The sequence below is a fragment of the Schistocerca gregaria genome, chromosome 7, assembly GCF_023897955.1.
Source record: "Schistocerca gregaria isolate iqSchGreg1 chromosome 7, iqSchGreg1.2, whole genome shotgun sequence".
Classification (NCBI taxonomy): domain Eukaryota; kingdom Metazoa; phylum Arthropoda; class Insecta; order Orthoptera; family Acrididae; genus Schistocerca; species Schistocerca gregaria.
The window spans coordinates 236,457,149-236,478,547 of NC_064926.1; the positions used below are offsets into that span (position 1 = coordinate 236,457,149).

The following is a 21,399-nucleotide window of genomic DNA, read 5'->3' on the forward strand; positions in this document are numbered from 1 at the left end:
TGTAGTCAGTTTTTCAATTTTGATAATAGCCTTTCATAACCGGATTTCTTAGCCAGTTTCTTTCCAAATACGTAATGAAAATCGGCTCATAGTGCGCAATACGAGGTCAATCTCAACATGCTGACGTAGGTTTCATTTATTTATTATAATTTTTTTACTACTTTGTGAAAGCAGAGTGATGGAGAAGAAAGTGAATGGCAGCCTGCAGTTATAACTCTCGTGGAGGATAAGTTACTTTTCCACAGTTACCGTTTCAAGTTTATGTTATAAACCCATACGTTAGTACTATTGTAAACCTGAATACTTCTGTCGAATTTCAATGCCTGTTAAATCTGAAAAAAAAACTGATAAACATTACATTACCACCATATCAACAATCAATTTTCTATACTAAATATTTCACTACAACACAAAATCCACTCCACGAAGTGCTGTAGAACAAAGAAGTATCTCAATATTGCAATTTTAATATGAAATTTAACACCAACCTTAATTTACAGGGTTGACGCTAAACGTTTTCAGCAACAGATTGCGCTACGCACTTAATGAAACTGACAAATACAACAACCAAAACCTTGCGAGGTAGCGCAGTGGTTATCAAGCTGGACTCGCATTTGGGAGGACGACGTTTCAAACCCGCGTCCAGCCAAACTGATTTACGTTTTTCAGGCAAATTCCGGGATGGTCCCTCTGAAAGGCCACGGCCGATTTCCTTCCCCATCCTTCCCTAATACGATGGGACCGATGGCCTCGCTGTTTGGTCCCCTCACTCAAAGCAATCAGTCAACAACTAAATATCGTGCTTCAGTGTGTATTAAGTACTTGAAAACGCAGTCTCGCAGAGAGAACAAAGCTCACGTAGCGTGCTTTACAGAAGTAGTATCATATGAAAGTAACGTGAAGACAGCAACAACTGTAGCGAATTAATCGTATAAAAACACAGCAATTAGCCCAGCGCAATGTAATAATCTCATAAAGCCTAGATGATTAGTAAACAGTGTACATGAGGGAGGTATAAATATTACCCAATATGGTACCAGCAATATTTTTTAAGCAAACCTAGGAATTTTAGAGTCTTACATAGTAATACGGAAATTGTAAATATAGCAAAATAAGAATTTCTGTCTGCAATGATATATTTCAAGAGAGCTGTGTTTTTCCTGGGACACGGCAACAACAATTCGGTCCAAATTTTGTACACGGGTTGTAGCTAAATAATTTTTTACATGTTCTTCTAAGGATCGGGTGGGATGGAAAAAAATTCGAAACTACAGAGAAATATCTTGAACCGACAGCTTTCAGATTTGATGGGTGTATTAGTGACGCAATAGACTGTGACACAAAATTTAATCAAACAGAAGAAGCGTAATGCAGAATCCTCTTCAAATTGGTCGTTAAATATGGAACTTTGTAGGATTTTTGAAAAATTTTGCAAAGAGGAAGAGAGGTGGTGGCGTTAAGTTCCTGCTCAGCCAACAGACGTTACGCCAGTCAGATGGATTACATTCCAGCTCACGCCCCAGAGCTAAGAGGAGTGAGAGAGTGAGACACTGCTGATGGTGATTCGTCCATCGGATGAAGATGTGAACAACGCGAAAATACCACTGTAAACTGTCCACACACCTCTCATCACAGCCATATAAGCGATGATTGATACTTCGGCAGAAGGCAACGGCAAATGGCCTCCACTAGCAACTTCCTCAGAACAGTAAGTCGAGATTCTCTGATCTTCTTCAAAATCTTATTTCCTTAGCCCAGGACTAACTTCTTTCTATTCTGCGAAATTCCCCTCAGCAAATAGGTAGTATGTACTATTTAAGTTCGATGGTTGCGAAAAGAAACCTGTAATTATTACACTGTATTAATACTTTTACGAATACGCCAGAGGATTTCTTGGGTTTTACACTATGGTCTTTTTTCTTTCGAACACAGGATTGGAATTAGTGAATGTAAGTAAATGGACAATGCCAGACTTTTAACTAATGTGGAGATAAAACTTCCAACAAACTAACTATTTGTGCATGAAGTAGAGTGCGGTAGAAATAATACCTAAACTAGGTATTTAAATTTTCAGCACTATGCTTGGGGACTACGAAATCAACTGAATTGGGCTGCCACCGAATACCCAGGATATCCAATCTTTATAACGGAGAACGGTCTCTCCAACTCTGGAGGGCTAAACGACACAGACCGCATCGATTACTTTACAGTAAGTAGATATTTCCACACGAATCTAGTAATCGCTTTTACTCTCCGAATGTCATTTCATTACCAGCAATCTGCGGTATTATTTTTAGGAATACCTCGGAGCTGTCCTAGAGGCGATAAACACTGATGGTGTTCCAGTAATCGGTTACACGGCGTGGAGTCTCATGGACAACTTTGAATGGAACTCGGGATACACGTGAGTACCTGTCATATTTGCTTCTGTTAAATGAAATAATACAGATAAAACATAAATATATTTAGTTACCAATAAATAATGGCGCCCTCCTTTGATCTTGGTACAACATAGTGTCAAATTGACGAATGTATCATATTTCCTAAATGGCTTCAGTTCCTCTTCGGGAGTTAACAGATGATTAGAAACGGAGAGAGGTGAGAAAGAGGACAGCAGCGATATATAATCAATACGATGGTCTAAGGTGCCCTGTGTTGGTACATTAATTTTTCAAATAATGTCACACATCTTTATGTCGCCACAAAGTTAATGAAATATCTCTAGTAGTTTAAATAAAATCCTTTTGAGGTGTAGGAGGTGTCAAAATAAAACGATAAAGCAGTTATATTACCCTCAATTCTGGCGTCTGTACAGGACGAGCGATTTATTTCTCCTGAAAAGGCTGAAAATAAAGACGGTCGAAACGTCGGTGATATAAAACTCAAAAGAATTTTACCCAAACTGACACCGGTCGTGGAAGCTTACGAACTGATTTATCTAGAAGTGTTTACAGAAACTAATTCAATATTTGGAACATTGGAGCAACTTCAAAACAAGCCAAATTTAACCATTTAGAAGATTTCGATAGTGTTTACTTCTTTCCAAACGAATTTCATAAGTCGTTATATATCCACCGTACCAGTCTGAATGTCCTAGAGTCACTATCACTCAACATTCTGATACATTCGGATACCACAAAACATTATGATTACTCACTTAATTGCGTGTTGATTCACCCTTGGAACGCAATACGACACTGGTTATGTATGCATGGATTCGTCAAGTCATTGGCAGGTTTCCCAATGTATGTGGCACCGGAGGTTTACACACAGGTCATGCAATTCCCATAAAATACTTGCCGGTGGCTCGTGGCTGCTGAGTTGGCACCCAGCAGGGTAGCTCATGTGTTCCATCGGCGAACTGAATGGCCAAGACATGAGTGTCAGCTCACTATCAAGCTCCTCGAACCACTGTTCACGACTTTGACGTTGTTACACCATCATCATCAAGGAATACAAGGGGTTCTCAATAAAGTCCTGTTGGTTCGTAGCAGCCATTTATGTCTTCGATTACTGTCATAGGTCCCATGTAGGACTAAGTGAATGTCCTCATCTTATGTACATGTTCATTCACCAAATTTTACAATTAGTTCCATGGGTAATTTTGTAAGGTAGCCCTAATGGGTCATTGTGTACGATAAATGGTTCAAATGGCTCTGAGCACTATGGGACTTAACATCTGAGGTCATCAGCCCCCTAGAACTTAGAACTGGTTAAACCTAAATAACCTAAGGACATCACACACATCCATGCCCGAGGCAGGATTCGAACCTGCGACCGTAGCGGTCGCGCGGTTTCAGACTGTATCGCCTAGAACAGCTCGGCCACATCGGCCAGCATTTTGCACGGTAGATCGTAATAATGTGAAACGAGTCATGTTACCACATCACTTATTAATTTGTACATATGCTTATTTTTTTTTTGAAAAAGAAGAAAGATATACAGGTGCAAGTTACTAATCATTAAATAGTAAAATAGTGCCGGCTAACATTTTCTGAACTCTGAAAAATCACAGTATTCTATTAGTTAAATTCAAGTTTTATGACCAAGCAAGTTGGCTCCATGGTTAGCACACTGGACTCGCATTCGGGAGGACAACTGTTCAAACCCGCGTTCGGCCATCCTGACTTACGCTTTCCGTGATTAACCCTTAATCGCTTCAGGAAAATGCTGGGATGGTTTCCTTGAAGAGGGGTGGCCAAATTCCTTCCCATGCTTCTCTAATCCGATGGGATCGATGACCTCGCTGTTTTGTCTTATGCCCCAAATCAACCAACCAACAAATCAGGTTTTATGGGATTGATGTTATAGCCAACCAATGGATAACGTCATGTCTCAGCAAGAGAATGCAGAAAGTTGTACTTAAGAACACAACTAATACACTCCTTGGACGTAATTCTGACTTCGAAGGGATCACTTATGGGATTCTGCAAGGCTTAATCTCAGGTCCACAAATGCTTCTTACACACGCAAACGATCTTCCGTCTAATATACAGCAAGCAGAATTAGTTCTTCTTGTAGATGACACCGCTACTGTAATCAGTTCAAGCATGCACACAGAAACAGAAGAAATGGTAAACAAAGTTCTTGAAAGTATCACTGACTGGTTTACTGTGAATGGTTTTGCCCTCAATTTAAAAAAAAAAAGAAGAAAAAAAAGTCACATTTAGTTCTGCACATCTTGGGGAACTACACTAATAACAAGTGTAATACAGGCTGAGACAATAATAAATATGGTCGAAACTTCAAGCTTCTTCGATGTCCATATTGATGAGAATTTAAATTGAAAAAAACACATTTTGTTACTTCTAAAACAACTTAGTTCAGCCACATTTCCACTTCGAATCATCCAGATGTTGGGGAGAGACAACTGAGTAAGTTCACATACTTTGAATATCTTCATTAATTAATGTCATTTGGAATAATGTTCTGGGGTAGATCGTCTTTATGAAAGAAAGTCTACGTTACTCGAAAACGTCCTCTAAGAATAAAATGTGGTGCTTACTCACGATCATTTTGCAGACATCTGTTTAAGGAGTTAGGCATTAAATCTCCTTATACAGAGTATATTCTTTCCCTGATGAAGCCTTTTGTAAATGATCCACTGTAGTTATAATTACAAACCAGAAGGTAAAATGAGAGTCATTACACCACATTAAGTTTGTCTTTAGCTCAAAAAGGGGTGCACAATGCTGCGACAAAAAGTTTTAATCACTTGTCCGACAGAAGGCAAAGCAAAATTTCGAAACAGACAGCAAAGAAATATTTGAAAACAAAGTAAAGAAGTTTCTGTTTCACACCTCCTTCCACTCCGTAGAAGAATTTCTATTATCAAAATGTGTAAAAGGTCGTGGGTAGGAATTATTACCCAACATCTGTATATGAAAAAAATTCATCATGTAGCCATATTCACAAATTAGTTTGTAATGGACAAATCATTACGATTTATCACACATAATCATCCAAAAAACATGAAACTAACCTATAGCACGGTATTGCACCTATCGGGTCATGTCTGCATCCCTTAGACAAATCATTTTTCGAGTAGTAGTCCGCCACTATGATGCGATTTCCAGACCCTACTACCGACCCTGTGTCATATGAAAAGTAAATCATCCACCCAGGCGACATGTGTCCATCGATGCGCAGTCGAGTCTCGATGATTCCGTGTTCATTCCAGTCTCAGTTGACGATATCGTTTGGTCAACACGAGAAGACGTATCGGTTTTGTTGCTGCGGAGCTCCGTGTTGAACAGTGTGCACTGGATAATGTGCTCAGAAACACATTTGCTTGGACAAGCACTGTATTCGACGCCAGATCTGTCACACACTACCACCTTCCCGTCTCTACAGAGGGAGGATTCTTCAGACCTGCGAGTTCTGTGATGAGGTATGACCGTCCAATACCTTGCCACATTCCCCTGATTCCGCTGTCCTTCGACCACTTTCCATAGACTCACACTTCAGTAACACGCGAACAGGCGACCAGCTGCTTGTTCTCAGGCGACCGGTCTTAACAACATGCCCTTCGTGAAAGGCGCTTGTCTCAGTAAATTTCACCAACTGCGATCTCTATCGTAACTAGAGCGATTCCCCACTCGTCTCTGATCAGCTTTTATACTCGCGTTGGGCAGTGGTCACAACGTTGTTGTAGTATGTAATCCGGTCCTGGACATCTCCTTTAGTACCACCTTCACCTCCCTGCATTTCCAAACAGCCTACTCTTCTCCTGTCGTGTTCGCCACATAATTATGCCTCTTTCAGTTTACAATTTTCCATAGGCCTTTTAATGAACGTAATCGTGCAGTTGTTCGACAGTTGTTTCGCGTTCTTGAGAAGGCATTTCAAATCTTCGTCCAGCTATCAAGATGTAGCTTCTAGTAGCTTCCAGAACTTATCTTTGAAAAGTCCACATCCAACTTTCTTCTCACCCTTCCCAAAATGGAGCCTGTTCTCAGTTTTTATGATCTCGGCATGAACGGAACATTTAATGCTTATCTTCTTGCTTTCTTTCTTTCCATGGGTACGCTATCTATCTTTAGTTCTCACAATGACAAAGGGAATTGTAATACCCATTGAATAACATTAAACTAGTATTTCCATCGCTTAGGTCTTAGCACCAATGTAGACTGTGAGTTTCAGTACTATATGCCTACATTCTACATTAATTTTGACAACAGAAGACGTCTTTTTACTAAGGCAGTTTACATCAGTCGTGTCAGGAAGCTCTTTGCCTTCATTTCACTATTAACGGTACCAGACCTGGGTTCGCTCATCCATTAGTAGCGCTTATTTCTCCTAGTATCGCGTGTCAGTTTTGATAGCCTAATGCAGTTAGCTTGGCGTGTGTATTTTGTACCGTTGCTATTGTTCACTTAAAAATAACGCAGCTTGCAAAACGGATAACCTCCTTGTTGTTTGAATGCTCTATTTTCACTTTCTTAGGTGCTGTATTGAGCCAGAAAGCTGCCTCTTAATGCAGAAGACGGTTTATGCACTCAAGATAAAACCTGTAAATGCTTCAGATTACGAAGAAGTATTATCTCAGTTTTCTATTAAATTCAACGGTTACTTTCTTGACTACTGTTATCTTATTAGAGCCACCAATCCACGTCAGTATCCTTCTTTCACAACCAGTAAGTTTAACTTTTTCCAAGCGGTAAAATTATTCACTGAACTCAACATACAATGTATTTAGTTACGTCTACTTGATTAGTAGCTATGATAATGGATGCACAGCTATGTGACTACGGCAGTTCAGAGACAATTGCACACGTTGAACAATTGTTCTGTAGTCTCTGACGAAATCTAGCCAGTTGTAGCGTACCATTTAGCGTACAGGGTATTTTTTTTCCACCGTATACAAACTCCACGGATTTATCAATGACAGGATACGGAACAAAAAGATCTAATGATCGTGTCTCCGGAAATGCATGGTTTCCAATCTAGAGACATTTATTCAGTCATACTTTATCACAGAGACTGCGGTCTAATACGCACTGTACCATGCAGCCACAGTTACAGTATGCATTATTTCCTCTTAAAGGGCGGTACTGTTCCTCATACCTCACACGTCGTGCCATAGCACTCTCTCCGGCCATAGTAATGGTAACTTCTGTTGCTGACTCACTTTGTAGTGGATGTGATACAGCGTTGTACACAATGGTTCCGTATTCACATCGAGAGCTTGCAACATGGTGTTCACTTACGGGCATGATTGTACCAGGAGACCTATCCCCGCCGACGTCACAGCATTCAATGTTTGCAATATTGTTCCGCCTTTTGTCTGAGACAGTCGTTTCAGGAAGCAAGAAATCATGAAGCACGTAACCGAAAAGTTCGGACACCATACTTGGAGGAAAAGGTGATAAACACTGGAAGGCGACCGCCGTGCCAGAGCCAGACAGTTGGCCCTCCAGTATAGCATAAACCAGACGACCATGTGTAACATTCTCCATGACAATTGTTACTACCCTTATCACTTACAGCGTGTGTAGGGCTTCCTAGTGACAGACTTACCACATAGCGAGCAGTTTTGTAACTGGTTCCTTCACCAGGCAACAACTATTCGAGGGTTTTGTGTCATCCATCCTACTGTAACAGTCATCTGTGAGATTTTATGCAGAACCCTCATATATGGTGACCACGAATCATCAGCAGCCGGAATGTGTAGGCCGGGATAATTGACGACCGTATTTTGGGACCAGTGTTCCTTCCACGTCGCCTAACAGGCCGGAACATCAACGTTTCTTGCGGGTGATTTTGCCTCTCTTGCTGGGAGAAGTGCCGTTGACGATTCGAAGGGCTATGTGGCTGCTACGTGATGGTGCTACAGCCCATTTCGCCTTGAAGGTCCGGATGCATCTTAATCGTGTTTTCCCTGGTCGATGGATTGGCCGAGGAGGTGCAGTTGCATGACCTGCTCTCGTTCATCACATCTCAAACTGTGTGATTTCTAGTTATGGGACCGTCTCAAAAGTATCGTTTATGCAGAACCCATTCCAGATGTGGAGACCGTGGAGTGGCGTTATCATGCCGCCTTTAACGCTGTTCGGATGCAGAGCGGCCGACGTGAACGCGTGAGGGACTCATGCGTTGAGGAACATTGAAATCATTTTCAACACATACTGTAACGGCGGCAGCATCGTACAGCGCCCATTAGACAACAGTCTCTGTAACAATGTATGACTGAATAAATGGTCTATTGGGTGGAAACGATGTATTTCCGGACATTACTTGATTATACGTTTTTGGTCCGTATCCTCTGATAGATCAATCCCCAGAGTTTGTACACGTTGGAAAAAATCGCCCTCTATAGCAACATGGAAAGAAGCGAAATCGACCTCCACTGGAAACCCACACGTGCCTGCCCAACTACCATGGGCAAGAACACAACTAATTAATAAGTTTAGCGGCTCCACCAATATCATAAAGGTTTAGTTGTGAGCTGTTGCATTACGCCTATAATAAGTTCTTCAGATAGAGATAATCCACGTTCATGAACAGTTATTTTGTTAATATAAATTCACAGATAATATGAAATATTAGTTAAAATGAATTACAAGTAATCCACGAAGACAAAGATGTAGCCTAAGACAAGAATTAGAATTATCTTCAATTTCATTTAAGAATAGAACAAGATACCAGCAATGGTGGCTTCACAAATGACTAATAATATTCAAAATAATTAAGCTTACATTTTAATAAGTTCTGCCAGTGACATTGTCCAGAGCACTGATTCGCTTATGAAAGTTAATCTTCCACTTCTAGTCAGTTCTCTAAAGACTACTGACTACCTTATTCGCACAATGCTCTTCAGTGACATTTGTCCGTATTACACAAACAATGATTAAGTAAATGACAAGCTGATGCACTAAAACAGTTCAGTTCAAAGTGACTGCAAACAGCGTTATAGGTAACACAATCGGCTCAACGGCCGATCTCCCCTTCTCCAACAGGAGACCGTGACAAAAGATTCCGGAGACCGCTCTGCATTGCTTTCCTAAAGTACGTCACATGAGCAACCTATCTAGTCAAAGGGATTATTACCGCATGAGCACCATTCCAAATAAACTTGTCTACAGGCTTCATTAATCACGGCAACTACGTACCAGGATTGCCCAGAAAGTAATGCAGCGCATTTCTTCTTCACAAATTCTTTATTGAACATAATGAGAATTACACAAACGGAAGAATGGCGTTTTACCTAGACACCCTATTTTCCACGTAATCTTCATTCCGTTCTGTGACCTTCCAGCAGCGTGAAATAAGGGCGTGTATGCTCTGTCAGTACCATTACTTGTCCTGGTGGCGGAGCCAGCGCTTCGCTCTGTAAATCAACTGCTCATCATCCTCAAAATGTCTTCCACGAATGGCATCCTTTAATGGCCCAAACAAGTCGAACTCCGAGGGGGCTAGATCTAGGATGAAGGGTGAACGAATAACACTGACCAACCCTGAGTTGCCATATGTTCAGCAGTCATCAGACGTCCCCTCGGTTGCTGTAGCTCCGAAGTCAACCGAAGCGCGCCTTGAGTTTCGTTAATGTTTTGAAATATGCCTCTGAATTAATGGTACCGCCTCTTGGCATCACATCAATGAGAATCACGCCTTCACAGTCACAGAACATGGTGATCATGACTTTACCGACGCAAGCAATTACTTTGAATTTTTTTCTTCTGTGGGGAGTGGGAATGGCGCCATTCCCTCGACTGTCGTTTTGTTTCGGTTTCAAAATGCTGAACACAGCTTTCATACCTGCCAAAATCTGTGACAATAAGGCCTTCTCCTTAGCTTCAAAACGTTGCAACAAATCAAGACAAATATTATTTCTGTGCGATTTGTGATCCATCGTTAGATACTGCGGGACTCATCTTGCACACACTTTTGTATATCCAAGAATGCGGATAATTGCATCGACACTTCCTTTACTGATTGACAGATGCTCCCCAAACTGGCGGATCGGTATGCGTATGTCCTCGCGAATGACAACATCAGCTCGCTGCAACAAGTCTGGTGTGACAACCGTGGACGGTCTCACCGCCTTCTGATGACTTCACCTTCCGTTCCCAGCGACTGTCTGTATTTCTGTCGACAGCAGATGCTCCAACGACTTTGCACAAGCGTTTTTGAGTATTCCACAACGACGGCCCGTTACTTGTAACGTACATCACTTACAGACACCTTTTTGAAACTGTTCAGCAGCTACCCTATTTGTCGGAAGTGACGTAAACTCGGTTTGCTCAATCAGGAGACTTCAAATGATACATACGCAACGTTTCGCATTCGTAGCATTGTTTTCAGCTGAGAAAAAAAATGTAGTGCACTACTTTTTGGGCAACCGTTGTATAATATCCATCTGCAAACATTCGTGATAGAATAATAATTCTCGTTTGTTATATATTTTCAAAATTACCGACCAATACCCCTAACTTTGGTTTAATGCAGAATCCTTGAAAGTATTCTCAGTTCGAACAAAATAAACTTTCTTGAGTCTGAGAAGCTTATGTCCATGAATCTTCATGGTTTTAGAAAACATTGCTCGTGCGAAACTCAGCTTGTCGCTTTCTCAGATGATATACTGCCAACTACGAATGAAGGGCAACAGGCAGATTCCATATTTCTAGATTTCCGGAAGCATTTGACACGGTGCACCATTGCAAGCTGTTAACAAAGTTAGGAACAAATGGTATAAGTGCACATATATGTGAGTGGCTCGAATACTTCTTAAGTAACAGATACCATTATGTTTTCCTCGACAGCGAGTATTCATTAGAAACGAGGGTATCGTCAGGAGTGCCCCAGGGCAGTAAAATAGGACTGCAGCTCTTCTCTATGATTTGGCGGACAGGATGGGCAACAATCTGCGGTTGCTTGCTGATGGTGCTGTTATGTGTGGAAGTTGAGTGACTGTAGAAGATACGACTTACACAAATTTTCCAGTTGGTTTTATAAATAGCAGTTAGCTCTAAATGTAGAAAAATGTAAACTAATGTGGATAAGTAGGAAGACCAGACCTGCAACGTTCGGATACAGTGTTGGTAGTGTTCTGCAGCTACCCTATCTGGGCCTAACGATTCGAGTCGATATGAAATGGAACGAGCCGCTGAGAACTGTGGGAGCGAAGGCGAATGGTCGACTTTGCTTTATTGGGAGAATTTTAGGAAAGATTGGTGCACCTGTAAAGGAGACAGCATATTGGACGCTGGTGCGACCTGTTCTTGAGTCTTGCTGGAGTGTTTGGGATCCGTACCAGGTCAGATTGAATAAAAACATCGAAACAATTCAGAGGCAGGCTGCCACGTTTGTGACGTAAGTGTTGCGGAGTTGCTTCGAGAAGTGAAGTGAGAATCCCTGGAGGGAACGCAACGCTCTTTTCGAGAAACACTACTGAGAAAATTTAGAGAACCGGCGTCTGAAGCTGAAGTAACAGTAATGAAGGAATAGTGATGAAGTGATTCCTTTTCTTAAAATAGGTGGCGGAGGGAAAAGCAAAGATTTAAAAAGAAAAGAAAAAACGAACCACTCCATTACCTTTCCTTCATTACTCTCACACAGTACATAAAGACACAACAACATTATTAAACACAATAATACACGTACCATTAACTAAAAAAAGTATTGGTAAAAGACAAATTAGTGGCATTGTTACGTTGGCTACGCTAAAATGCAAAATACACACTTAGTAATATAAAAATAAACAGAAAACAGTGGTGCACGAAAACGTGTGCTGCGGTAAACGCAAGAAACGCATAGTTCTGCAGAGCAACGAAAAATTATAATGCACGTATCAGTCTCTAATGAAGAAAGACATCAAAGACGTGTTATCAGATGGCTTTGCCTGATGTATGTGGGAAACCAAACAGAAACCTCTGGAAGTGAAACAAATTGTTAAAGAGCATTTTTCGATCTTAAAAACAAATTAAATTGCTAATACGTTTCATTAGAGACCACTGATGATGCAATACCCCAATGAAGCCAAATGACGGAACGAAAATACCTTCAGGAACTGTAAAGCAATTATAGACAATATGGTCACACAGACGAAGATGTTCACTTTCATCTCCAATTTTCGGTACTGTCACATCAAAACACTCAGCGTGTCCTCCGCTTCAATCTCAACGGTAAATGTTATTTTTGGATGAATTACAGTTACTTTGCACCCCCAAGTCATTTACTGCGGTGATGGTAACTTTGAATAACATGATATAGTCGCCAATATTCTGTTTGTAGTACACATTTTTTTCGATTATTAGTGGAAATTTATTGAACAACTGCAGTCTAAATCATTTATAAATTTATCTAACCGTGTTTCACACTGGTAGCATACTTCCAGTTTGCAATACCTCCATTTTTAAAAAATTAACACAGTGTCTTTTATCTTGATATACCACATATAGAGAGCAACACCATGTAAAATATGTGCCCAATTTCCTTTATCATTCCTTATATTAAGATTTATTGGTAATTTTCTAGCTTTTCTTCCTCTGTTGCTACTTCAATTATCCCGCTCATGTAAATACACACAAACACGTCTTTTTCAATTTGATGTTTATTTTGTTTGTAACCAAACTTGTCCCACCAATTCGTTATAGGACTCATCAGTGGTACACAAAATAAAGAAAATTATTTAATTTTACCTATTTTGTTATAAGGTTTAAATTATCTATTTACATTTATATTGTTTACATTTTCTGTTATTTTTGTGTGTCCATTAGTTTTACTATAGGCACTATAATTTTGATTTTTCTCCTTTTTTCAAATTTTTCATGTTAACTTGTGAATTTGTGATTAAATGTATTTTTGTTATTGCTTTTGAGAACATTCATTTTTATTTATGGCCCTCTACATGATGTACTCTTTCAGTAGCTTGTCATTCTCTTTCTCTCGTTAGTATGAGTTAAGACTGTCACATCTACTTCATCCCACTGGTGTGGTGATTTTATCCTATAATTTATGTACAGTAGTGACTTCTGGAGTTGTACAGGTAACATAAAATTGACTGATTACTCTGCACCCACGGTCGCTACCACACAATCTGTTGTATTTATCACATGTAAGTTTGTAAGATCAAACTTCACATGTCGTTTGTTTGCTTTGGAAGTTTTTCAGATGTTCAGAGTATGAACTAAACCAATAATCTTTATACTGACACAACACGATACTGCAATAAAAAACTGTTACAATCCTATACAGTTCTCCTGTGAGAGGAAATCGAAGATCTGCCAGGTGAAACATATAAGACCACGTATATAAATACTTTACCTCTGCCAAATATTTGAATGGAGTTCATTTTGATGCGATCAACGACTCACTCAACTTCCGACGTGCACATACTCTGCCATCGGCGTTTACCAACATATGACGCAGCGGTACATCTACATCTACCCTGCAAGAGACCTTACGGTGTGTGATGGAGAGTACTTAAGGTACCACTAACATTTCTCTGTTTCTCAATCCTAGTCATGTATTATATGTCCAGAGACCGACTGTTGATGAATCGTTATATGAATTCTCACTTATATGATTTTCCTGATATAGTAATTACCGGTAGATGTATGTGGGAGTAGTAACATGTTGCTCAACTCTTCTTGAAAAGTACATTATGGAAATTCAGTCGTAAAAACCCTTGGTGAGGCACAATATAGAGAATCAGTGGAGAGGAAAAAAGGATCCACTGATTTCCGAAGATCGCAAGAGCTGACATGTGTGAGAATTATCGCACATTCAGCTTAAGGGTATATGGAATGAGTTTTTCGAGGAAAAAATCGATTTATGGGTAAATGCATTTACGAAAAATTTAGACTCTCCCGTTTAATACAATGTATAAAATATTTGGATGACGTGAATAGAACTATTTAAATATTTTTTTAAAATAATTTCGACACACGATGTTTCGCACCTTGTATATGAGACGCGAAATATACCTGATATAGACAGCCTTGCCAGAGATATAATTGAGCACAAGAGAGTTAGCTATTCTGTTGGCTACACTGCTAGACATTTGACAATAGATTCTGCACCATTTGCATTGTTTCCTTTGTGAGTACATCCATGTCATTGTTGTGAAAGTCTTATGTCATTGTGGAGAAGTCATTGAGTTTTCTTTCCTTCTACATGCCAAGACCTAGTCTGAAGGTATTTAGAAAGCGTGTACATTGGCGCAAGAAAGTAAAGTGTACTAAAAATTCGTGTGATTCATCTTCATCAGTATCTGATGTCCCAGTAGCGACTAACCTCAACACTGGTAGTGATATATTGAGTGATGCTGCTGCCACTACACCAGAAAGCGCTTCAAGAAGAAAACTAGCTGGAATTGAAGAAGAATACAAGAAACTAAATGCTGAGACTACAAAACATTAGGTAATTATCGTCTCTTTATTATCAGACGTTTTGGAGAACAATGTGTGCTGCAAACAATGTGGAAAATGTGGTGTTTCATTGAAAACAAACTTACATGTAGGACTTGCTTGTGAATTAGAGTTAATGTGCAGTTATTGCAAACACACAGTGTGACTTTCTTCAATTCCTCACATGTTACTGCAGATACAGGTAAACTATACGATATAAACATTAGACTTGTTTATGGATTACGGTATATAGGAAAGGGCAGGGCTGCAGGTGCCATGTTGTTTAGTGTGATGAACCTCCCTCCTCCACCATCAAAATTAAACAAACACATAATTGCAATAGGCTCTGCTGTAGAAGATGTGGCACAGGAAAACATGAAAGATGCTGTTGAGGAAGCAGTTGTTGAAAATAATAATAGCAGAGACTTGTCCATAGCTTTTGATGGAAGATGGCAGAAGAGAGACGACACATCTCTGAATGGTGTAGTAACAGCTACAAGTGTGGACATTGGTAAGGTAGTTGATGTGACAATACTTTCCAAGCATTGCAGATGCAAGGAGAAAATGAAAACTAAACATGAAGAGGAGTGCATGGCCAATTACTATGGGTCAAGTGGTGGTATGGAAGTTGCTGGTGTAAGAAGTATTTATCAACGCTCAGTAAAATGGTACAACGTTAGATACATAAATTTTCTTGGAGATGGTGACTCAAAGGCTTTCAAAGAAATTGAGGAACTGAGACCTTATGGTAGCAATGTGAAAATTTCCAAACTGGAGAGTGTTGGCCATGTTCAGAAGAGGATGGGATCAAGACTTCGACGGCTCAAGGCTAGCATGAAAGGCATGAAATTGAGCGATGGAAAAAATAGTCTGACAGATGCTACAATAGACCATATTCAGAAGTGCTATGGTCTAGCAATAACATAGAATACAGCAGATGCAGAATTAATGAGAAGAGCAGTCTGGGCTCTATTTTTTCATAGGGCGTTCCGTATACCCTTAATAACTTCGCATCAAAGTTGCTGACAAGAATAACACACAGAAAAACCGAAATGAAAATTGAAGGTGTGTTAGACGTCAATCAGTTTGGCTTTGGGAGAGATAAAGACACGAGAGAGAGACTTTTGACATTTCGGTTGATAAGGGAAGCAAAAGTAAAGAAAAATCAAGATGTGTTCACAGGATTTGTCGACCCGAGAAAAGCGTTCGGCAACGTAAAATGGTGCAATAGTGTCGATATTATCAGACAAAATTTGGCCATTATATGCAAGATTCAAAAGGGAATAATAACAGTGCTAAACCAAGAACAAAGTGGTGGGATTAGAAAGCGTGTAAGACAGGCATGTACGTTTCGCCCCTCTCTTCAATCTATACATCGAAGAAGCAATGACGGAAATAAAAGAAAGGTTCAAGTGTGAGATTTAAATTCAAGGTGAAAGGATATCAGTGATAATATATGCAGTTGACATTGCTCTTCTCAATGAAAGTGAAGAAGAATTACAGGAACCACTCAATGGAATGACTAGTATAATGAGTAAAGAATAAGGACAGAGAAGAAATACGAAAATAATGAGAATTAATGGAAATGAGAGAGCCGAAAAGCTTAACATCAAGATTCAGTGATCACGAAGTAGATGAAGTTAAGCAATTCTGCTACTTAGGGGTAAGCCGAACCCAAGACGAACGGAGCAACAAGGACATAAAAAAGCAAACTAGTGCTGACCAAAAGGGCATTTCTGGTCATGAGAAGTCCGCTGATATCAAACAAATACGTTAATTTCAGGAAGAAGTTTCTGAGAATGGACGTTTGGAGTACACCATTGTATGGAAATGAAACAAGGACTGTCCGTAAACCGTGGTAGCTGAGAATTGAATCATTTGAGATGTGGTACTACAGAAAAATGTTGAAAATTAGGTGAACTGATAAGGTAAGGAGTGAGGAGGTTTTCCGCAGAATCGGTGAGGAAAGGAATACATGGAAAATACAGATAAGAAGAAGGGACACGATGATAGGACATCTGTTATCACGGAATAACTCCCTTGGTACTAGAGGGAGCTGCATAGGGTAAAAACTGTAGAGGAAAACAGAAATTGGAAAACATCCAGCAAATAACTGAGGACGTAGGTTGCAACCGCTACTGTACGTCTGACTCACCTCAAACTGGTCAGAAGAGTGACGACCAAAACAAAAATGGCTCTCCTTTTCCAACATGCAACGCCAGCAAATTGTGCCTCTGAACACCCGTTTTTGAGACTACACAAATATAAGGTCTCCCCATCTCCACATGTTTACATTAACTTACGTATTGTGAACATAGTTTCTATCGGGAGATCGTACAATATCTGTCTTAAAAACTACCGTAACGAAATTCTGCAACTCCGTTAACGGTTTTTACGACACTTGATTAAATGTAACGTTTAAAATTTGAAGGTCAGGTATCTTGAAATGTCATCACGGAAAAATAAACGCCCATAAAAGCAATTGGTTGAAGCTAATTTATTATAAACCACCTTCAGTTTTAGAACTGTTCAGTAATGTTAATATGGAAATGTAATAATATATCCGAGACGGCGCAGAACGAGAGCGTCTCTCTCTCTCTCTCTCTCTCTCTCTCTCTCTCTCTCTCTCTCTCTCCCATGAATTTTTCCGCGAGTCGGAAAGCGGGCCGTATCCTGCCCGTGGACCGCCCTTTGTCCACCTGTGGTGTAAGCAGCATACTGCCCCTCGCACCTGGGCGTTGCTACGCCTGCCACTACAACGCCGGAATGTTATGTGAAGATGGAAAAACATAAAAATTGCTGCATCAGTCCCACTAAGTAATTAAAGACATGGTTATATTCATGCTCATCTATGTCTGCAGTCACTTCTGACCAGTTATATGGTGGAGACGTGTGTAATGGAGAGAGTTGTTTCATTAATATGAAACATAGCAATCATTGGCCTTCATGTTCCTCATACGCCACATCTGTCCCGAGCTACCTTAGAATCCCACAGTGCCGTACGAAGGTTCACACACATCCTGACTATGAAGAACTGTTTTATTTTTGACTCATGCTTACGTGCTGCCACTCCAGTTGCCTCTGAAATAGAAGCCCCCTCGCCTTACAGTGAAGAAGAAAAGTTGAAAATGGTTGTGAGATATTTTCTCCAGAATATCATAGAATCTTGAAGAGTTATAATAGAAAAGAGAGTATACATTGAGGTGTTACAAGTCATTGGATGTCTTATAATATCGCGTCGGGTCTCCTTTGCCCGGTGTAGTGCAGCAACTCGACATGGTATTAACTCAACAAGTCGCTGGAAGTTCCTTGCAGAGTTGTTGAGCGATGCTGACTCTATAGTCGTCCCTAATTGGGGAACTGTTGCCGGTGCAGGATTTTGTGAATGAATTGACTTCTCTATTATGTCCCATAAAAGGACGATGCGATTCATGTCAGGCGATTTGGGTGTCTAGAACATTCGATCGATTTGTCCAGAATGTTCTTCAAACCAACTGCGATCAACTGTGACCAGGTGACATAAAAAATCCATCCTTACTTGGGAGCATCAAGTCCATGAATGGCTGCAAATATTCTCCAAGTAGCCAAGCATAGCCATTTTCAGTCAATAAAAATCGATTCAGCTCGACCAGAGAACCCAGTCCATTCCATAGAAACACAACCATCATCCTTACTGAGTCAGCACCACTTCGAACAGTGCATTGTTGACAACATGGGTCAATATCTTCATTGATCTGCGCTGTACTTTAACCTTACCATCAGCTCTTACCAACTGGAACAGGGGCTCACCTGAGCACGCTACGGTTATCTAGTCGTCTAGAGTCCAACTGATATGGTCCCGAGTCCTGGACAGGCGCTGTAGGCGATGTCGTGCTGTTAGCAAAGGCGCTCACGTCGGTCGTCTGTAACGACAAATTTCGCAGCTCTGTCCTAACGGATAGGTTCGTCCTATGTCCCACACTGATTTCAGCTGGCATTTCAAGCAGTGTTTCTTGTCTATTATCACTGACAACTCTACGCAAACGCCGCTGCTCTAGGTCGTTAAGTGGAGGCTGTCGGCCACTGCGTACTCCTTGGTGAGAGGTAATGTCTGAACTTTTGTATTCTCGGCGCACTCTCGAAACTGTGGATCACAGAATACTAAATTCCCTAACGATTTCCGAGGTGGAATGTCCCACGTGTATAGATCCATTACCATTCCGTATTCAAAGTCTCTTAATTACCGTCGTGAGCCCTTAATCACGTCAATCACCTTTCCACATGACTCACGTGAGTATATGTGACAGTTCCGCCTGTCCAGTGCCCTTTTAAGCCTTGTGTACGCGATACCGCCGTCATCTGTATATGTGCATATACGAAAAGATGATGATAAACGTGCAGTGGCTCTTGCTTATTTATCGTGGCACTGAGGAATAGTGATTCATGTGCGCCGAGGGCGACAGGGTTCCCATTCCGATTTCAGTACTTAACAGTTTCTCTATATTAGCGGAAGGTCACGATGGATCCGTGAATAAGCCCAGGCCAGCTGCCTGCCCCGACTTGCGCAGTCTCATCTCTCTAACGAGCACACTATCATACTGTGATTGTATCATTGTCACATGATAAATCATCCACTTCAGCTGTCAGCTACGCACTCAAGATATTACATTTACGAACATCGAAATATATTTTTTGCACGATATAATGAGATTCAGACCCAAATGTATACGTACAAAACACTTTAATAAGCTACCTGCTGCAGAAAAGTAAGAAATTTGAAGCCAACATGTTATTAAACATGAATTGACCGTCCGCAGCTCGTGGTCGTGCGGTAGCGTTCTCGCTTCCCGCCCCCAGGTTCCCGGGTTGGATTCCCGGCGGGGTCAGGGATTTTCTCTGCCTCGTGATGACTGGAGTTGTGTGCTGTCCTTAGTTTAGTTATGTTTAAGTAGTTCTAAGTTCTAGGGGACTGATGACCATAGATGTTAAGTCCCATAGTGCTCAGAGCCATTTGAACCTTTTTGAATCATGAATTGACCCGCCAAGTTAGCTGAGAGCGCTAATCCGCTGACTCCTGGACTCAGGTAGGTGCGCCGGCCCGGATCGAAACCGCTGAGCGGATTACCGACGTCGGCCAGTCTGCCAGCCAGCCTGAATTTGGTTGTTAGGCGGTTTTCCACAACCCGCTAGGTGAATACCGGGCTGGTCCCGACGTTCCGCCTCAGTTACGCGAATTGCAGCCATCTGAACACGTTCTCACTATTCCATGGATTACACTGGATGCAGACAGCTGGAGTACACTCATTCCTACCTGGGAGGGGAGGAGGGTTTCGGGGTGGTGGCAGGAAGGGTATCTGGCCACCTCTTAAAATTCGCCTTGCGAATTCTGCGCTAACCGTGCTGACTCTGCGAAACTGTGGGACAAGGCACCAGTAAAAAAAGAAAGGATGCTATTAATATGAATTGTAACCACTCGTTGGCAATCACTCCCATCTAGCGTTTGAGTACCCAGAATACAGAAATGCACACCACATTTTGGTAGACATAATGTTTGGAGGCACTGTATCTTTTGTATAACACAGGCAATATTAATAGATATTGCTGTGCATTAGTGTACTCACTGTGTCATTACACTTCGAGGATAAGTGTCAGTGGATCATGACATTTCATTAAACAACCCTCTCATGTTTTCTGTGCAGGGTTAAGTTTGGCCTGTACGAGGTGGATTTCAACAGTACAAACAGGACGAGGACGCCCAAAGACTCGGCCAGCTTCATGGCTGAAGTCTTCAGCAGCAAGCAGCTGCCCGACCAGTACAGACTGTAGGAGATACATCAGTATGTCAACGCTGCGTTTACTGCTAGATACAAAATGCATTGCAGTACACGAAGCAATAAATGTACTGTCTGTAACTACTTAATGTTGATGCACTGCCTATACAATTAAAGTTCTGAAAACAGATGTTTACACTGTAATCTCTTATTTCTCTTCACTTCAGCAGGAGCAACATCGAGCAGCAAGAGCAAGCTGATGCAGCACAGTGTTAGACTCGCGGCCTCGCTTGAAGCATAAAATAGGAGAAATAGAGGATAGCATCAAGCCAGTCGGAAGACTGATAACGTGAACAGATCTACAAACACACTATATTCTGTAAATGTTTTCTTGAAAAAAAAATCTAAATACATACTAAGACTTAGGTCCATTTGTCCTATTAAAGACTAAAATAAATATAAAGAAATTGTGGAAACATTATTTTTTCGATAATTTTACGAATAAAGTTTTGCTGTCTAAATATATATGGATTCTACATGAATCAATATCTACATGAATACTCTGAAATTCAAACTGAGCTGCCTGGCAGAGGGTTCGTCGGACCACCTTTAGACAATTTCTCAACCGTACCTTCTGGAACAATGATCGGGAGAAATGTACACATATTTTCGTGCAAGCTCTGATTTCTCTTAATTTATTACGACGGTTATTTCTCCCCACGAAGCGGTTTTCAATAAAATATTTTCCCATTCGGCGGAGGAAGCTGCTGATTGCAATCTCGTGAAAAGATTTCTCCGCC

The 21,399-nt window shown here is 40.8% G+C and overlaps 1 protein-coding gene across 3 annotated transcripts in view; it reads left to right on the plus strand.

The window, feature by feature from the left end:
* The window catches only part of LOC126281550 (myrosinase 1-like), a 46,084-nt gene extending 24,960 nt beyond the window's left edge, over nt 1–21,124 (plus strand). The window contains exons 9-12 of one of the 3 annotated variants that reach the window (XR_007551285.1): nt 2,075–2,209; nt 2,298–2,404; nt 20,528–20,727; nt 20,827–21,124. Coding sequence is in view for 2 of the 3 variants with exons in the window: in XM_049980613.1 (XP_049836570.1) it covers nt 2,075–2,209; nt 2,298–2,404; nt 20,528–20,654 (369 nt within the window). In the remaining variant the exon portion in view is untranslated. Of the gene's footprint in view, nt 1–2,074; nt 2,210–2,297; nt 2,405–20,527; nt 20,790–20,826 lie in introns of those variants that run through there. The other 2 variants (XM_049980613.1, XM_049980612.1) reach the window with 2 other exon arrangements.
* The last annotated feature ends 275 nt before the right edge of the window (nt 21,125–21,399 follow it).